The sequence below is a fragment of the Populus alba genome, chromosome 7 (assembly GCF_005239225.2).
Source record: "Populus alba chromosome 7, ASM523922v2, whole genome shotgun sequence".
Classification (NCBI taxonomy): domain Eukaryota; kingdom Viridiplantae; phylum Streptophyta; class Magnoliopsida; order Malpighiales; family Salicaceae; genus Populus; species Populus alba.
In genome coordinates, this window is record NC_133290.1 from 12,077,106 (window position 1) to 12,096,341 (window position 19,236).

Below are 19,236 nucleotides of genomic sequence, written 5' to 3' on the forward strand. Positions count from 1 at the left end.
GCTTGTTTGTTATATGTTGCGCTTATATTTCGCCAGCAAAAGCCCCTTTATCTTTCCTCCCTTCTTCCTCATCCTTACTCTCTCATATTCCTTTCCTCTCTTGCAAACTTTACCTTCGGAATTTTTGTTTCCTTCTATTTTTGTTGTTGTGAACCGAGTTGAATTCAATTTGGGGTAGATCCAATTGAATATGATGATATCCCTTTGATTTCCTTCACCTGCACACGTCATCTTCAGGTGTGTTTGCACACGTCATCTTCAGGTGTTTTTGAGATTGAAGTGCAGTGAGGTATTGTTAAGTTTTTTTTAATAAAATTCAAAACAAATAACAAAAAAACATGTATTTTTAATTTTTAATGAAATGTGGTTTGTATTTTAAAAAAATTATATCTATAAAAAAAACTTATTCTCAACATAATTCCAAACACACTCTTCCTTTAAAATCTATCATCTTTTCTACTTTTGTTTTCATAAGGACTATTAGAGCTAATTTTGCGATAGATCCGATTGGATAAGATGGGATTCTAAAAAATTATTTTTTCTTGTGTTTTGTGATTGTAATTTATGGAAATATAATCTTGTTATTTTTCATGGTCATGTTTTTTCTTAATTTATATATTTATGTGGTTCTTAGATGTGATATTTTATGAAAAACAATGTTAGGTTATAAATATTCATAAAAATTTAAATGACTTAAACTCTCAAGTAAGAAAAAAAAAGTTTTTTTTCAGTATAAATTTCTTTTTTCTTATCCAACATGTTTACATAATATATATAAACTCATCATAATCTGAATTTTAAAAAATTATATGTCATGATTCTTAGTGAATAGACGATCCCTTAATCCAATTGACGGAGTCTTATAAATGGATTAATTTTTTTGATTTTTACTGGAGATTAGGAATAGATGGACTTTCTCTAGGACCTATTTTACTGACTGGATTTATCACCACTTTAGCTACTTTAGCGGCTCGGCCAATTACTCGGGATTCCCGATTATTTCATTTTTTTGATGTTAGCAATGTATAGTGGTCAAATAGGATTATTTTCTTCTCAAAATCTTTTACTTTTTTTCATTATGTGGGAGTTAGAATTAATTCCTGTTTATCTACTTCTAGCCATGTGGGGGAGGGGGGGGAGCAACGTCTGTATTCAGCTACAAAATTTATTTTGTATACTGCAGGAAGTTCTGTTTTTTTATTAATGGGGGCCTTATAAGCAACATTTTAAAAAACTTGTGTATATCATACTCATAAGTAATTATTCATATAACAATCATTAATATTACTATAAAATATATAATCTTATTTATAAATTATGAAAACAAAATGGATAATTTTTAAATATCATCATAATAATTTTGTTTTAAAAAAGAATTTTATTAAAAATAACTTGTTAATTACAAATAGAAGAAAAAAGGTGAGGGGTCTTTAGAAAAAAAGCTTAAGTGTTGTTAGGTCTAAAAGACCACACTGGGGCGTCCTAACATGACATCTTGACACATTTAAGCCAACCCTCTATCTTCTCTTGTTTTGGAGAAAAAAAGATCAACTACATGTTGTCTATCCAAATATTTTTTGAATAGAATAGATAATATGTTGTTCACTAATACATTTTTTGACCATGTTTATTGACTAGAAAAGTAGGGTCCGAGTTTTAGGATTTAAAATTCAATTTTTAACTTGTTTTCATTAAAAAAAAATCTTTTAAACCTATTTTCAATCCAAAAAAACTCTATAAATCGTTTTAAAAAATAAAAAATATAAACCAAATAAAAAAAACTTTTTGGACTCCAATCTAGTTTTTTTAATATTGTTAAAGGACTAAGACAACCTGTTTTATAACTTCTTCTTCTTTTTACAAATTAAAACCATTAATATCAAGATTTATATTTGGTGTTGGCCCAAGTTTTTAATTTCTTTTTTTTTTCTGGTGATTTTATCTCAAAATGCAGAAAGTAAAAATATGAACGACATGTTGTTTATCCAAATATTTTTTGAATAGAATAGATACATGTTGTTCACTACTACATTATTTGACCATGTTTAGTGACTAGAAAAGCAGGATCTGAGTTTTAGGGTTTAAAATTCAATTTTTAATTTGTTTTCACTCAAAAAAAAATCTTTTAAACCTATTTTCAATTCAAAAAAACTCTATAATCGCTTTAAAAATAAAAAAATATAAACCAAATAAAAAAAAATTTGGGCTCTAATCTAGTTTTTCTAATATTGTTAAAGGACTAAGACACCCCGTTTTATAACTCCTTTTTTTTTACAAATTAAACCCGTTAATATCAAGATTTATATTTGGTGTTGGCCCAAGTTTTTCATTTTTCTTTTTTTTTTTCTAGTGATTTTCTCTTAAAATGCAGGAAGTAAAAAGATGAACGACATGTTGTTTATCCAAATATTTTTTGAATAGAATAGATAAATGTTGTTCACTACTACATTATTCAACCATGTTTAGTGACTAGAAAAGCAGGGTTCGAGTTTTAGGGTTTAAAATTCAATTTTTAATTTGTTTTCACTCAAAAAAAAAATCTTTTAAACCTATTTTTAATTCAAAAAAACTCTATAACCGCTTTAAAAATAAAAAAAATATAAACCAAATAAAAAAAAAAATTGGGCTCCAATCTAGTTTTTCTAATATTGTTAAGGGATTAAGATGCCTCGTTTTATAAACTTTTTTTTTTTTTTTACAAATTAAACTTGTTAATATCAAGATTTATATTTGGTGTTGGCCCAAGTTTTTTTTTTTTCCCCGGTGATTTTCTCTCAAAATGTTGAAACTAAAAAGTAATAAAAATAAAGTTTTAAAATTAAAATATAAACAGCTAAAATTACAGGACCAATCAAAAACTTGATAGATCAAAGTATATTTTCTTACTGCCACACACAACAATGCGTCCATGAAGACTTGTCACTCGTTGAAGCATGAGAATTGCTGCGGAATGCAGTACTACGGAGAGCAGTACGACAAGCACCCCATGCTTGCTGTAGATCCTATAGTCTCCTTCTTTATCTGTGTTTAAGGCCTTTTTATGTGAAGTGTTAATTAATGCCTCTGTTAATTGCAGATAACTTTCAAGAAAATTAATATTTATTAGAATATAATATAAATTTTATTTAAAAATTTAAAATTTTGGGTTGAATTAGTTCTTTACATGATATCAAAGCCTTAATGACTAAGCAGTCACGAGTTCAAATATCAATCTCATTATCTTTATTTATTTGATAAAAAATAAATATAAAATAATATGAATATATACAAATTTCAAGTAGAAAGAACATTCATTTAAAAAATATAAATTATATTATGGACCTCACCTAATAATAAAAATTTATCCATTATGAAACAAAACTTTAAAATTTTTTATTTCATTAAGATATTTTTATGGATACGAGTAACAAACAATATTTTGAAGTCTAATTTACTATTCACTATGTGTTTATGTCTAGATATCACTTTTTTAAACAAGTTAGTTTATAACATTATGATTTATTTATAAAAAATCTTATAACTTGTCTAAAACATGATGTGTGACAGGAAACAAGACTTTAAACTAAAAAGAAGGTCCAATTTTGAATTGATTGATTTATTATTCATTTTAATTTATATATATAAAGCCTACAACAAGATGATCATACCCAACAAGATGATTTTGCTACCTAAAAAATACTATATTTATTTAGTGATCATACACAACAAGATGATAATATCATAGCTAAGTGGGCATAAAGTGGGGAGTTTTCTTAAACCAATCCTTCGCCTAATTGAGATCATGAGGTGAGAACTTTTGCATGTCCATGCTTATCCATAGGCTGAACGCACGAATCAAAAAAGCTTTCCACTGCTGCATTGTAGAAAATCTCATTGAACCATGACGGGGATGATGAAGCAGATGATATGATGGTGAAGGTATCGTTCTATCGCTTTCAACTTCGGACTCTTGGTTTTCAATCTCATGATCCGACGACCCTGATCCTTCAAATGGAGTCTCGTAGTAGTCAATGTCATGATCCCCCTCTGAACCTTCAAAAGATTCATGGTTGTAAATGTCAGGATCTAACGCTGGAATTTGATCGTAGCTGCTCGGTCTAAATGGAAATGTCTTTATCACATGGATCCCACATCGTACCACTTCACTGTTTTCGGACCTCAATATCACATGTAGTTCCAATTCATCATCTTCACAATATTTTTCCATTTCCATCTCACGTCTACTTATGAGTCTTAGCCACCTACCTCGGAAATAGGGTCTTGCATGTGTGGCTTCGAACAATGGAATACCGTCTCTTTTATTTTTTAGAATAACCTTGAATTCTTGATGCCCACCACCTGAACAGACAGCCCAAATGACCAAGCCTTCGAAAACTGGTGGTATATGAAATGATAATGAACTCCCTTCTCCACAGTAGCTGAACCAATTTGGAATCATAAAATAATCTAAGGGTTTAAGATAATGATGATCGGAGATTCTCTGCATAAATATGGAATTTAAGGAATGCTGAGATTTTAGACACTAATTAATATATATATATATATATATATGTGCGCGCGCGCGCCAATTGTGTGTTTTTTTGTGAGCAAAAGAGAGTCTGAGAGACAGAAACAGTACCCGAAGAAGCAGATCCTTGGTAATTTTTGATAAATTACTCAGACCTTGCTTGCCGTCAATCCCAATGAAATTGTACAGCCAATATTGAGACAGATATGGTGGTGCAGGTATTCCTCCATCTCTTCCAACTTCAACTCGTGATCCCACTCTGACACTTCAAATGAATCTGTCTTTTCAACTATCACATGGATCCCACATTCAAACACTTCAGCGTATTCTCCCAGTTCCACGCACAGTTCCAATTCCTCATCTTCACAATGTTCTTTCATTGCCATCTCGCTTAGACTTATGTATCTCATCAAATTTGTAAGGAACGGAACGCATGCGTATGCTTCAAACAATTGAATGCCATTGCTTTTATTTTTTATACACAATTTGGCGGCACAACTAAGACCTATCAAACGTTGATAGACAACCCCAACGACCAAGCCTTGGAAAACTGGAGGTATATGAAATGATAATGAACTTCCTTTTCCTCGGTAGCTGAACCAATTGGGAATCATAGTGAACCTGTCTCTGTGGCTGAACGTATAGCAACGATTGAAGAGAATTTGATACCCATAACCACCGTAGCACAATGCCTGTATATATATATATATATATATATATATTGATTTCAAGGAATGATGAATATTAGACATTAATTAATGAAAATTTAGTGTGTGCAATTGTGTGCTTATTTGTGTGCAAGAGAGACTAAAATAGTACCTCAACAAGACTTCTCTTACAATTTGATGATTTGTAGTCGAGAACAGAGCGAATAATCCAGCCATGATTACTTAGACCTTACATGCCTTCAATCTCTATTAAATCCGGACACCAAAGCAGATCCAGATTTAGACATTTTTTTGCTTGGATTGGTAGTCTTACCCATTGCATTGATTTGCAACCATATGCTTCCAAATATTCTAAATTTGAGGGAAGCTCTGGGATTGATACAAGATTGCTGCAATGCTCAACCCTCAAAAGCCGCAGCTTAGAAAGAATGCCGATGCCAGAAGGCAGACCGAAGAACTTGTTTCTTGATAGATCCAACTCTTCGAGAGAGGACAAACCTCCAAAATCAACAGCATTAGTTGCACGTTCAGACAAACCATAATTAACAAGTTTTAGCTTTCCCAATACTCTCCAAATAGTGGAAGTTGGAGCTAGCAGAAAAGCTGAAATCCAAGAAGAATTTGGTGAAGGCCGATATGGTAAGTTCCACTTCCAGTCCCAGTGTCCGCACCATGACAACTTCCTCACACACTTTAAATGTCCAATTAAAGAGACAAATTGCTCCTCGTTAATTCCATCTGCTAGAAGCTCAGTGAAGGACTCAATATCACCCATGCACTCCGGCAGCTCCTTGAGTTGGGAACACCCCGAAATGTTCAAACATACGAGAGACTTTGAATGTCCAATAGATTGATGTACCTCAACTAAACTTGAGCAACCTTTAAGCAGTAGCTTTTCTAAACTTGAACTGTACAAGTTTGGTGTTTTAACAAGGTTACATGAATAACTGAGATCAAGGATTTTTAGATTGTTGAGAATCTACAAGAGCAATGAAGAAAATAATTAAAAAGTAATCATCAAAAATTGTAACATGTAAATATAAATTACATAATAGACAAGTTTTGGGGCATTTTGGTGTGTTTGGCACCTTTTTTTCCTTCCATAGTTCTCTGATGTTACTGTACTTCATATCAATAACAACTACGTAGTCCAGTGAAAAATCGGATGGCAAAAATCTCAAAGGACATTCAAGCCAACAAATCCACGTCAACACTTTTGAAAGCCGTTCGAAAGATCCGGTGAGATCTGCTCCATTGATTTGCAGTAATTGTAAGAATTTCATTTTTGCAAATGATCTTGTGCTTAGTGATTTCTCTTCTGATCTTCTCACATCCAGTGTAAGGCCCTGTACAACTTTTGTTCCCTAACAAAGCAAAAGGAAAAAATCAATAGAACTTTCAAATGATTGTTTGTAATAAGTTTGATAATAAAGATACAAATGAATGTGCTTTTCTGTATGCATTGAGTTCTTACCATCTGCATCTTGAGTACTTTCCACGCATCCTCTTGACACCAAATTCTGCTCCTTTGTGCAGGATTTTCAGGGGACTCATCCTTAACGATCCCCCTTCCCATCTCTCGTAATAGATCATGCATGCTTATCTTTCCAGAATCATCAACTTTAATCAGAGACCTTTCAATGAGAGTTCCGAAATCATCTTCTGGATTGCAACCATAACGTCCTTCTAGCACTTCTGCTACGTATTTTTTCTGTCCACCAATAAAGAAGCATGCAATATCAAGAAATGTATTCTTTAGTTCAGGGGCTTTCAGTGAGTCAAAACTTATTCTAAGCCTTTCTTGAATAGCATGCTCTGGAATTCTTCTCAATCTGTCAATTACAGATCCCCATCTAGCTTGGTTTTTCCCAAACAAGCAAGAACCTAAAACCTCAAGAGCTAAAGGAAGTCCTCCACAGTATTCAACTACATCATTCGAAAGCTTAGCATAATCTTTTGCTGGCTTGGTATCCCTAAACGCATGCTGACAGAAAAGTTGAAGAGACTCATCGTGGTTCAGTTCTTGAACCCGGTATCTTTGATCAGCTTCAAGAAGTAAGCGTTCATCTCTAGTTGTAATTATTACCCTGCTTCCACGACCAAACCAGCTTCGCTCTCCCATCAAAGCATTTAATTGGTCCAGATGATCCACATCATCAACAACAACAAGAACTCTTTTGCGCCAGAGTCGTTCTTTAATCATAACCTTTCCTCTATCAACATTATTGATCTTCTCAATATTTTGTCTTAAAATATCATGAAGTAGTTGTTGTTGTAAAAGAACCATATCCTTAGATTTTTCTTTGACATTCAAAAGAAATGAGCTTCCCTCGAATCCATATCCACAGTCATAACAGAGTTGATTAAACACAATTTTTGCTATAGCCGTCTTTCCTATTCCTGGCATCCCATGTAAGCCCACAATGTGTACATCATCTGTTGTTGTACTTAGGAAGTGAAAAATATTGTGAGCAAGCGGATCAATACCTACTAGGTGCTTAGGAACATCTAAGTACTTGGGGTCCAATTTAGTCAACACATCCTTGATAATCTCTTGGATAAATTTTGCCTCATGCCTGTTCATAGACAAAAGCAAGTCATTAATAGCGAGACAATTAAATGTGTTCAAAAAGTATTTTATTGTTTCACATTGTAAAATAGGTAATGTCTAATGACTCCATATATAATTGTGTGGAAGTGAATCTTATAGAGAAAAGGCATACCCATTTACCATATCTTTGAGATTCCATCCAGATAGATTTCCTGCCTCCTCAAGAGCTTCTCCCCACTCCTTCACCTTCTCTTTAGAACGTTCTTCATGCTTAACAAATGCTTCAGCAAAACTGCCAGTCTGTTTTCTCACATCTGAAGGATCAATGTCATAGAATACAGGAAGAGCAATCTGACCAGTTTTCCTCTTTCTGCACTTGAGAATCTCCACAAGTTCATTGAGACACCATCTAGAAGAAGCATATCCTTTTGAGAAGACCACTAGAGATATCTTTGATTCTCGAATTGCCTTGAGGAGATGATCGGAGATTTCTTCTCCTCTAGGAAGTTCATCATCATCTCGAAAAGTGTGGATTCCTGCTTGGACTAAGGCAGTATATAGATGATCTGTAAATGTCTTGCGAGTATCTTCTCCGCTAAAACTCAAAAAGACATCATAGGCCCCTTGTGGTCTAGATCGAGAAGAATCTGGCTCTGTCATGGCAGCTGCAGAAATTAAGGCACGATTAATTAATTAGCAATGAAGCGATGGCAGGAGGTATCTGCTATCTTGCAATTATAACTAGTAAGGGATACATGTGAAGTGATCATCAAAGACAATACACGGAATTAACTCAATAAACTCATCAATGATTTCTATCTGAACATAAAGCTTTCAAATTATTGTTATGAGTAAAGACATGAAATTAAAACAAGAAAGAAGCAAAGAAAAGGTAGATATACCTCTATATAACAAAGGGTTGGTTGGATTCCACAAGCTATGAAATTGCAGCAATCGGGAACGGTAATTTATTTCAACTACCCAAACATATTTTTCAATTTGTTTTTCAATATACATGTAGTTTCGAAGAAGCAAAGAAGGGTTATATACTAGCAAAAACATGACAGCATAAAATCCCATGTAAGAATCTTGTTTCGCAATCTTCTTAGTGTTAATATTGCTGTAAAACTACATGCGTTCATGCAATCAGAAGCAATAATCGCAAAGGTTACCTCAATATGGTGTTTGAGTTGTTCGGATTCCACCAACCTGGCGACTTTAAAGATCAAATTGCAGCAATCAGAAAGGTTAGCTGGAGAAAGAATATGAATGCTTTCTTGCAAATTATTAGCTATATATGCAATAATTATCAAAGATGAAGGGTAACGTGTATAGGAAAGGGAGCAAGGACATTTCAAGGTAATTTCCTGGTTGTTGCTGATTGATTATAGTTGTTGCTTTAGCTCAGTTTCTTACAACTTTGTAAACTTTTTTGTTTTACTTTTGATAATCAAACAAGTTTAAAGCATAGTTAACACTTTAATCCTGTCAAAGACATAATACCTCTTAATATCAAACCCGGCACGTCCCTTATCTGGATGGTGTTGTAGGAGAATACAGTTCTATACTTGGCTTTTTATTTCCTTTTATTGTACACTAGGGTTCAAATCCATAATTACAAAAGGATCGATGAATATTATATATATTTTAAAAACACTTTAGAGGGGGGAAAAAGGGAGCAAAATTCCAGGATCAAACGGTGACTTACTATTTGTTTCAACGACTTCTCCAATGGAGAAACTTTTAGAAGTGAAAACCAGTACTTGAACAGGAACTCCATTTACTGTGGTGCTTATTTAAAATATAGCATTATGACTTGTCTGCCTTGGTGGGTCAGGAGTGATTTTCATGAAGTCCACATTTGTCTGCCACTACTGTCAAGTTATGAACTGCAAGCTAATAGTCACCATAAAGCAAAATGTCCCTTTTCATTGCCTCCAAATCAATTAACCTCCAAGCTAATTGTGGCATGAACAATAAATATTTTAGAATTCTATATAAAATACTGATAGATATATTCCTTTAGTAATAGCAACAGTAAACACTGACGGAATATATTTGTCTATAATTATGGCATGGATGGTAATTTTTTTGTAACTCATTAAAATACTAATGGCTTGGTTCCGTCTGTAAGGTCGTCAGTATTGATTTAAAATATTTTTAAAAAATTATTTATTAATAGTAAAAAAACTAATTAACCAAATAAAATTGTATTAAAAATTAAAGATATAAAAATAATCTTAAATAATATTCATCCAAATATTCATTACAAATTTAATGTGATTCAAAAATAAAATTAAACTAGAATAACGACCAAGTTGAAGAAGAAGGAGGAGGTTGTTTGTTTCCAGGAATGTAGGGCAAAAAAAGAACTGCACATGTATCATCATCCATCCTTAGATTAAAAATAGTATTTAATTTAATTTTACATTAATTAAAATAAATATTAGTAAAAAATTTAAAAATTTAAATCTTTAAGTAGAAAACATGTTTTTCAGTTAAAATTCTATTTACTTATTTATGTATTTCTTTTTTTTACATAATATTTTTTATTAAAAAACAATTTTAAAACAAAAACTCATCATGCTATGCTAAGAAAGTCATAATAAAAAATATTTGCTAATTTTAAATTAATAAAATAAATATTTTATTTTCATTGAATATTATGAGTAATGTTTTTTAAAAAAATCTTGAATATTAGGTTCATATATAATTATTCATAAAATAATAATTAACACTACTAAAAAAATTATAATCTTATTTAAAAATTACAGCACAACCGAATAAGTTTATAAATATTATAATATATGTTTTAAAATTTTAAATAATAATACTTAATTAAAACAAACAAAAAGAGGTGAAGGGCATTTAAGAAAACATGTCAGGCATGGCTGTGCCTAGAAGACAACGTCCGCTAACCTTGCTTTCTTTTTTCAAAAAAAATGAAGGGATGATATGAGTTTTTGAATTATTAAAATTTACATTAGTTGTGCTGTATTTGATTTTATTCAAGGGCAATCAAGTCCAAAAAATTTATGAAAAACCATTCACACCATCCAACAATTATACATTAACATTTATATCTCATAAAATAATCACTTTACCTCTGTTTTTTTATAAGGCAACCAATATGAGTGGTTTTTTCAAGGGCAAAATAGAAAAAATATTTTTTTTTGCTACGGTACCGTTTAGGGTATAGGTATATTGACTGTTTTAGTTATATTGATAACGTGTTGATTTTAGGATTTCGCTAGGCCCATTGATTTAGATAATATACTAAAAATCATTAATCTGACTTTAATTAAGTCTGGTTTGCAAATAAAGCCCATCAATTCTTGTAAAGGCCCAACAGATACTTTCAAGATCTGGGCACTCCCGGTCTCAACACTAACTAAGAAATCAAGCTGCAGTTTCTCACTCCAACTTGTGTAAGCCTGTTCCAAGTCTAGATGTGTGCTTGGCTAGCTATCATGGCATCTTAACTTGATGCTCACTATTCTATAGCCCTGATGCGGAAGTACTTTATCTATATCCAATATAAACATAGAGAAGGGCCTGACGTAAAGGGGTGGTGGCGCAGTTGGCTAGCGCGTAGGTCTCATAGCTTCTGAGTTATCCTGAGGTCGAGAGTTCGAGAGTTCGAGCCTCTCTCACCCCAATCCTTTTCTTTTTTCGTTCTTTGTGATTAATTAATATTTCGGACTCTCTCTTTTATCCTTTATGAGGAGCTTAATATCTAAACTCGTAAAATCTCCTAATTCTTGAAAACAATATTGGCGCAATTTCTTTACTGTGAGTAAATTGGCACATCCCACAGCGCTGGCCCTCTTAACTGCTCCACCACCGACAGCGTAACTGCTGCTATGATTGCCATGCCACAGCCCCTTTTGTCGCCGTTCACGGATGATGCTGCCAAGCCCACCGACATCTCAGAACACCATGTGTGCCATTCCACGGTCATGGTGAAGGCAGATTTGAATCACTTAACATCATTATTCCTGGCCCTTCCCCGTCCACTGATTCGCAGGCTGGAGGTGGAGATGGAAGGAGATGATACCTGTTGCCAGGGGCGGAGCGAGGTGTATTTTACGGGGAGGCCAAAATTAATATAATAATATATATTATTAAAAGGTTTCTTTATTTAAATTAAAAATATTAAATAATAGAAAATTTTAAAATGTTTTGCAGGGGCCGGGCCCCTGCTTGCCACCCCCTGGCTCCGTCCCTGCCTGTTGCAGTGTGTGTGGATTGACATATAATGGTATTATCACGGGGGAAATTCACCCCCTCACTCACCATTACTTTACTTATGATGAGATCGCAGAGCTTTCATTCTCTGGGTTCCATATTAGAAGATTTGTTCATAAATAAATTTGAAATTTTAATAATCTGTTAACTGAATTTAATTATGTTTTCATTCGCTTTTTTTTTTTCTTTTGCTGACACAGTCATATGCTTAAACACGTTTTCATCGGATGGAAACCTAGCTTCTTATCAGTTAAACAAAGGCTCTAATCAAATCTTTTAAATTTTATTTAGAATTAATTACATTGAATAATTTAAATTGTTCAAGACCTAATAGCAGGAGAGTGGTAACTTTTTTTGGTTTTATGTTTCAAAAATGTTTTCAAAAAAATTTAAATTTTTTTTATTATTTTTTTTTAAAAAATCAATATATTTTTTTGTATTTTTAAATTATTTTGATACGTTGAAATTAAAAATAATTTTTAAAAATAAAAATATATTACTTTAATATATTTTTAAATAAAAATCAAGCACAACTATATTTTTATATTAATTTCTTGTTGTTAAAAAAAAAAAAACACATTAATTTCCAGCAACTACGGAGTGTTAACTCCACGTCACTGGGTACAAAAGAACCTGCACATGCATGCGAAGAAATGCACGCTTTAAAACATGAAAAGGGCTCGAAGAAGACATGTAAACATTTAGCACATGGAAAGAGGGCCAGATCTAGCTAGGACCATACCTCACTTTAAATAATATATATATATATATATATAGTCTTAATCTTCTCTCTGCATGGCTTTTAGCCCATCTTTCAAGTTCCTCCATGTGCATAAAAGATTGGTTTCTCATTCAAAGCTAAAATCATCTCCCTTTTGTTTTTTTAATATATATATATATATATATAGTTTTAGTGACTTCACTTTGGTTTAAGATTCATAGTTTTTTCAATATGTTTTTAAAATATTTAAAAGACTGAAATATATATTAAAACTAATCTATTTTAGTTTTAACCTCTCTATACTTTGATGTTTTTGAAATCATGTTTTTTTTTTTTTTCAAGATTCCCTCCATATTTTGCATATAAAACAAATAAAATGGTATAAATACTTTCAGCTTTAATAACTTTTAACTTGACCAATTATTTAAGTCTTTTATACACCTAATTTTAAGTCTTAGAAATAATTAATGACATATAAATAACAATTTTAACACCTAAACTAGCTAGCATACATTGAAGATGATTAATTATTAAGAGAATTTTGTCTTAAAAAAAAACTAAAATCGATCTCAAATTAATTCTGCTGTTGAGGAAGTCCCGTTCATCACCAGCAGAAATGGCCCCAGCTGAGATGCGAATAAGATTCTCCAGATCTAAGGAGTTTTTCTATAGGTTCATACACATCGAACACTCGCAATCCCGGCCCGACCTTCATCTCTGCAGCTCTGCAATCAACATCACAGAGTATGTAGATCTCATTTACACATCTCAAGCTTCGTTACAATGAAGTTTTAATTACAAAACAATAAATTAATAAATAAAACTACGTAAGACTAGGTAGGGAGATAAAAAAGAGACAGGCATGGGTGGCAAGCTAGTTTTGTTGAAGGCCTGTGAAAGTGTGCATCATCGTTTTCCGACATCTTGGAGTATTGATGAACACGTTAGCTTAATCCCTACACTGCACGTTAAAGGTCACAATTCACGGTATGTCTATGGAATATTCAAGGTCCCACCACCCATCTCATCATCCAATAATATCATGATCTGACGGCCTATGTAGTTTTATCTACAAAGCAGAGGCGATGGAGGCAGAGAAACACACACAGACACGCAAGAAAAGGGTCTCCAAAGAGCCTAAACACAAACCCAGAAGGAAACATGGATCCTTTTAGATTTACCATCTTATATTTAGGTAATTTACGAGTGGAGTTAAGCCGGTAATGCTGGGCAGCTCGACTGCGGGACCTACTTACTGTCAAGGATCCTTTTCGTTTATCTGGTCCCATGCTTGAATTGGGTGGTCACTTGGGTATGCGATGTATTTATCACATTAAAAATCTCAACACTTGTTATCTGGGCATTAAGTTCTTTCCAAGAGACACATTAATTATTATTAAATTAATATGGGATAAATAAGTGTTTTTTTATTTCAAATGTATAATAAAATAATCAAAATATCCTTAAATTCTAAGATATTAAACTAGTGTCAAGGGGCTTTATAGTATTTTCACATTGGTTTTTTCATTAACATCATGTCAAGTAAGGGGCTATTTGAATAAATATACATTAAAAAAACAAAACATACAATAAAACAACCAAAATGTCTTTCCAACCATAAGAGTTAAAATTGGCTTCAAGAAGCTTTTTTTTTTATCTTTTTTAAATAATTATATTTTTTTAAATTATGTCAGTTGAGGAACAATTTGATATTTGACTAAAAATATAAATAGCTAATGATGTGTGTTATGCAAGCGCTAGCATGTAGGAGGCGTTTGCTCCCTTCAAGTAGTGTGTTGGTACGACGCTTATAGGTGGTTGGGGAGTAATTTATCATTGGCAGGGTTTTTTTCTTTCTCTCTCTCCTTCCTTACAAATTACAACTTTGTCCTCTTTGTTGTTGGTATTTCAACTTTAGTCTTTATTTTTTTTATTTTTTATTTTTATCCTTGACCTTTTTATAGAAGTTTTATTTATTTACAATTCCACCCTTCAATCCCATTAGCTTATATTTTTTTCTAATTTGGTCTCCATTCTTTTTATTTTTTGGGTCTTTTGTTAAATTGATTTTTCTTTTCAATTTCACCCTTCATTCAAAAAATTATTTGTATTTTTTATTTCAATTTTGATCTTCTTTCTTTTGATTTTTTTTTGTACTTCTGATAAATTGATTTTTCTTTTCAATTTCACTCTTCAATCAAAAAATAAAATTCATTTCATGTTTCGATTTTGATCTTCATTTTTTTAATTTCTATTTTATTTTTGTATAATTAAAATTCTTTTTGGAATTGGATTTTTTTGTTTTTCCATATAAAATACTTTCGGTCTGATGACCCGAATCACGAGTTTGAAAAGTTAACTTAGATTGACATTTGTTTTTCTTAATGATCTTTGTGATTTTTTATTTATTTTCATTAGGTTATCCCGATCTCATAACTTGAGCCACGAGTTTGACGGGATAATTTGAGTTGGCTCTGCTCTAATTACTGAAGTTATAGGTTTGTCATACTAACTGCGATTTTCTTGAATCAATTTTTCATTTCTTTTTTTTACCAAGTTTTGTCATCTTGTATTTAATTGTGAATTGAAATACATCATTGTTCTCTTTTGAAAAAAAAATATTTTTTCTACGCTATTGTGATTATTTTTTAATTTAATTCATTTGTTATTATTGATTTTTTGTATTATCTAATTAAAATAAATCTGAATTATTTGACTCAATCTAATTTAAAAATAAGTCAAATTTTTCTATCTTTGAAACACGGTTTCAATAGCTAAGAATTGTTTTTTATATAAAAAAGATGGGGGTGTAAAAGTCAACGATTTCAACTATGGTCTCTAACGTTTTCTATAAAATAGTAAAAGAAAACTGATGGATCTAGATCATGCTTTGGTCTTGTACACCAAGTCGAACCCTGACTCTCTGCGTGTTCCTGTTATAGAATTGGTGATATGAAGGGAAAAGAAACCCTAACTTTTGGAACTTCATAAATGAGTTTAAATTTAGATTCATGATGCTAAAAAGATAGGTCAGGAATTGCAGTTTTTGATCATTTCTACTACTAATAATGCCCACTTTCAAGAATCCATTTATGTATCAATTGCATTAATTACTCCACTCTTACATTCAATAAATTTTTACATTAATTTAATGTATTGAATAAAAACGGCTATAATTAAATTACATGGTGGATTGTATTTTTTTTATAATCAAAGATGAACTAAATTAAATGATGATACATGAAAAACAACAATTGTTTTATACAATATACAAATCTCTATTTATTTATTTATTTATTTATTTATATATATATAATATCTTATAATTTAGATATTTATATAAAATATATTAAAACTTAGATATTTATCTTAAAAAAATCTATGTATAGAAATCTACATGTGAGTATTAAAAAAACTGATCTCCGTCGACAATATAAGACTCAACATAAGTTTAATGCAAGATTTAAAAAATATTTAAGTTTAGAGAATATTTTTTTTTGACACATAAATACAATTTACTATTTCCGTCACCTAAATAAATACTATAATAACTTAAATATTAAAATATATTTTTTTTTACTTGCTAGGCTCATCAAGTTTTGTAGTCGAGTTCTATACTCGTAAGAAAAATCACCCACGGTCTTTAACCTTAGAATTTTAACACCTCATCATTAAGATATAACAATTTATAGTTTAAGTGACAATGATCTCTTAATATTTTTAAGAGGTCACAAGTATGATTTTTAATAAAGTTAGAAACATTACATTTATTTAAATTTCACGTCAAAGGAGGTGAAAGTTAACTCTTTATTGAGGATCAATGTTAAGGATCATCTTTGTGAAAGTTTACATTTGCTGATGACACAGTTGCAAATCATTCACTACTAATCAAATTACAATGCCGGTGATTCATCCATCCAGTGAGCAGAGCCGCAGAGAAACTTTTATTCCCTGGGCAAAGAAGTCAATATCACCTTGAACATCGGGCAGCCTTTCCTCCTTTATGTTCACATACTAAACAGAGGTTTTGTCCGAAAGGTGCATGATGAGCTACTGCTAACTTTATACAAGGACCTCGTTTTGTCGTGTAATTCCATGTGAGTCAGTTTATAAAATATTGAAGAAATAGACAGATGACCAATGAAGTCATGGTTTTAACACAATTTATTTATAACTTGTAAAATAGAGCATCACAAGTTGAGGAATTGATTAGCCCCATGAGTGAAAAAAATAGGAAAATTACGCCTGGCCTACCCGGTGCCAGCTGGCAGGCTGGCTGGAGCAACACCGGGACATGAAAAACCGCGTTTTAAAGGAAGGAAACTTTGCATATTGTCATCATGTGACCGGACTGATCTCATCTTCCACTGCTTTCTCATTTAAGTCTTCACAAGCACTAAACTCTCTCTCTCTCTCTCTCTCACTCACTCATTGAGCTTTGAAACCAGAAGTTCTAGATCCTACAAGTCCCCATTAGATCTTAATTTCAAGACCAGCACAAACCTAGATTTCACAAAATGGCTCCACTCAAGTACTTGATCTGTTTCAGTCTCAGACAGGTACTTCTGCTTTTTCTTGTTTTGTTTCTGTTCACTTTTCTTCTCCCCTTTGCCTCCTCAGACAGTGATCAAACACAGCTTGAAGCCAAACAGTTTCTTGTTAGAAGAAGAATGTTAGAAGTGGGAACGAATGAAGACCAAGTACCCAAGAAAAAGAGCACCAATTTGTCCAGCAAGAACCAAACCAAGCTCGCCAAGCCTAGCCTATCTACAAAAAACCAAACCAAGCTCATCAAGACTGGCAGCCTATCTACCAAGAACCAAACCAAGATTACAAAATCTACAAATGCAACCAAAGCAACACCCACCCCTTCCAACTCCACTTCTCAGCTCAAAAAGCTAAACTCTACTTCACAGCTCAAGAAACTCAATTCCACATCAAAAGCCGCAGCCAATTCTGCCCCCGCCAAGAAAACATCAGATCTTCTGAAACTAGGCCCATCCACTAACAAAACAACCAAACCCACTTCCACAAAACAAACACAAAGCCTTGTAGACAAGAAAGTCGGTGACACAGAATCCCAAAAACAAAACAAGAACCAGAAACAAACCAACCCAAAAAAGACCACTCAAACTAAAAAGCAACAAAGCTGGCTTGACCAGGATGATGACGATGATTTGGTTGCTGAATTCAGAGATCTACCGTCGAAGTTTCATCAAACTATCATACCAGACCTTGAGAGACTCTCCATAACATCCAAGAAATACCTTACGCAAGCCAACAAAGATTTGACTAAGGGGTTCAAGCCAATTGTTGGCAATAAATATGCATCTACCATTGCCTCTACAGTCTCTTTTGCATTCATTTTAATACCTCTACTTCTGGTTTCTCTTGTCTTTAATCGTATCAAAGCTTATTTCTCTATACAAAAGATCTTGATTTTCATCCAAGTTTATCTCTCCATCTACTTCACCATTCTCTGCCTCTCTGCATTAGTTACTGGCCTTGAACCCTTGAAGTTTTTCTACGCTACTTCACAGTCCAATTACGTTTGTTTAATGGTGTTTCAAACCCTAGGCTATGTTCTGTACCTGTTGCTTCTCTTGATGTATTTGATCCTGGTTTTTTCCGCCGAGTGTGGGATGGGCTCAAAGCTGTTGGGCCTGGGCCAGACCATGGTGGGCTATGCAATTGGGTTGCATTACTACGTGGCGGTGTTTCATAGGGTTGTGCTGCACCAACCACCCAAGACTAATTGGAAGATTCATGGGATTTATGCCACGTGTTTCCTCGTGATTTGTCTGTTTGCTAACGCTGAGAGGAGAAAGAAGGCCTACTTGGAAGAGGGTGGTGAAGAGGGCAAGAAGAACTAGTTCGTAAAGAAACTATCCCACGCGGTCTCACTGAAGATATTTTTTCAAGAAAATGCAATAAGGCCTATTTTGCTATCAGTCTTTTCTAAATTTTAATACATGTCTCAATTTTAGATGGTACCATTTGTCTCCTTTTCTTGCTATATATATATATCAAATGGGAATGTAGAATTTATGTATGTCTAGTGGGCATTCAATGTAATGTCAATGTCACTCTACTAAGTGGAAAGTAGAATGCTTATCTTGCAATTGTATCAAATTTCATATAAATATACTTGTATTAGTATTATAAATAAGAATCTTGAACACCTCCCCAGCAATGCAAACAAGAATGAGACTTGAAAAAATATTGCATCATCTCCACATTCTTTATTTTAAAAATAATATAAATTATATATTAAAATCTAATCTAACAGCTTAAATTTTTAGATTGAATTGGTTCGATTGACATAATATCAAAATCATGATAACCAACCAATCACAAGTTCAAATCTTATCTTCATTTATTTGATAAAAATTAAGCATAAGACAGTGCAAGTTTATACAAGTTTTACACTTAAAGAGCTTTTACTTGAAAAAATATGTTAGAGAATAATATAAATCATATCTTGAGACTTCACCTAACAACTTAAGTATTTGAGTTGAATTGATTCTTTAACAGATCCCGT

At 32.5% G+C, this 19,236-nt stretch overlaps 1 protein-coding gene, 1 non-coding gene and 1 pseudogene across 2 annotated transcripts; 2 read left to right on the plus strand and 1 right to left on the minus strand.

Annotated features, from left to right (window-relative positions):
• Positions 1 to 3,563: 3,563 nt before the first annotated feature.
• On the minus strand, positions 3,564 to 11,654 carry LOC118043519 (TMV resistance protein N-like; annotated as a pseudogene).
• On the plus strand, positions 11,292 to 11,384 carry TRNAM-CAU (transfer RNA methionine (anticodon CAU)). The gene is given in 2 exon segments: positions 11,292 to 11,329; positions 11,341 to 11,384. It is a non-coding gene; the product is annotated as a tRNA-Met (tRNA).
• Positions 11,655 to 16,938: 5,284 nt separating the features above from the next.
• On the plus strand, positions 16,939 to 18,838 carry LOC118043531 (uncharacterized). The gene has a single exon (XM_035051545.2). The coding sequence runs from the start codon at positions 17,213 to 17,215 to the stop codon at positions 18,566 to 18,568; it is 1,356 nt and encodes a 451-aa protein (XP_034907436.1). The 5' UTR covers positions 16,939 to 17,212; the 3' UTR covers positions 18,569 to 18,838.
• Positions 18,839 to 19,236: the final 398 nt, after the last annotated feature.

Coding starts and splice junctions, on each gene's coding strand:
- LOC118043531 (XM_035051545.2), top strand. CDS start 17,213: ATGGCTCCACTCAAGTACTTGATCTGTTTCAGTCTCAGACAGGTACTT.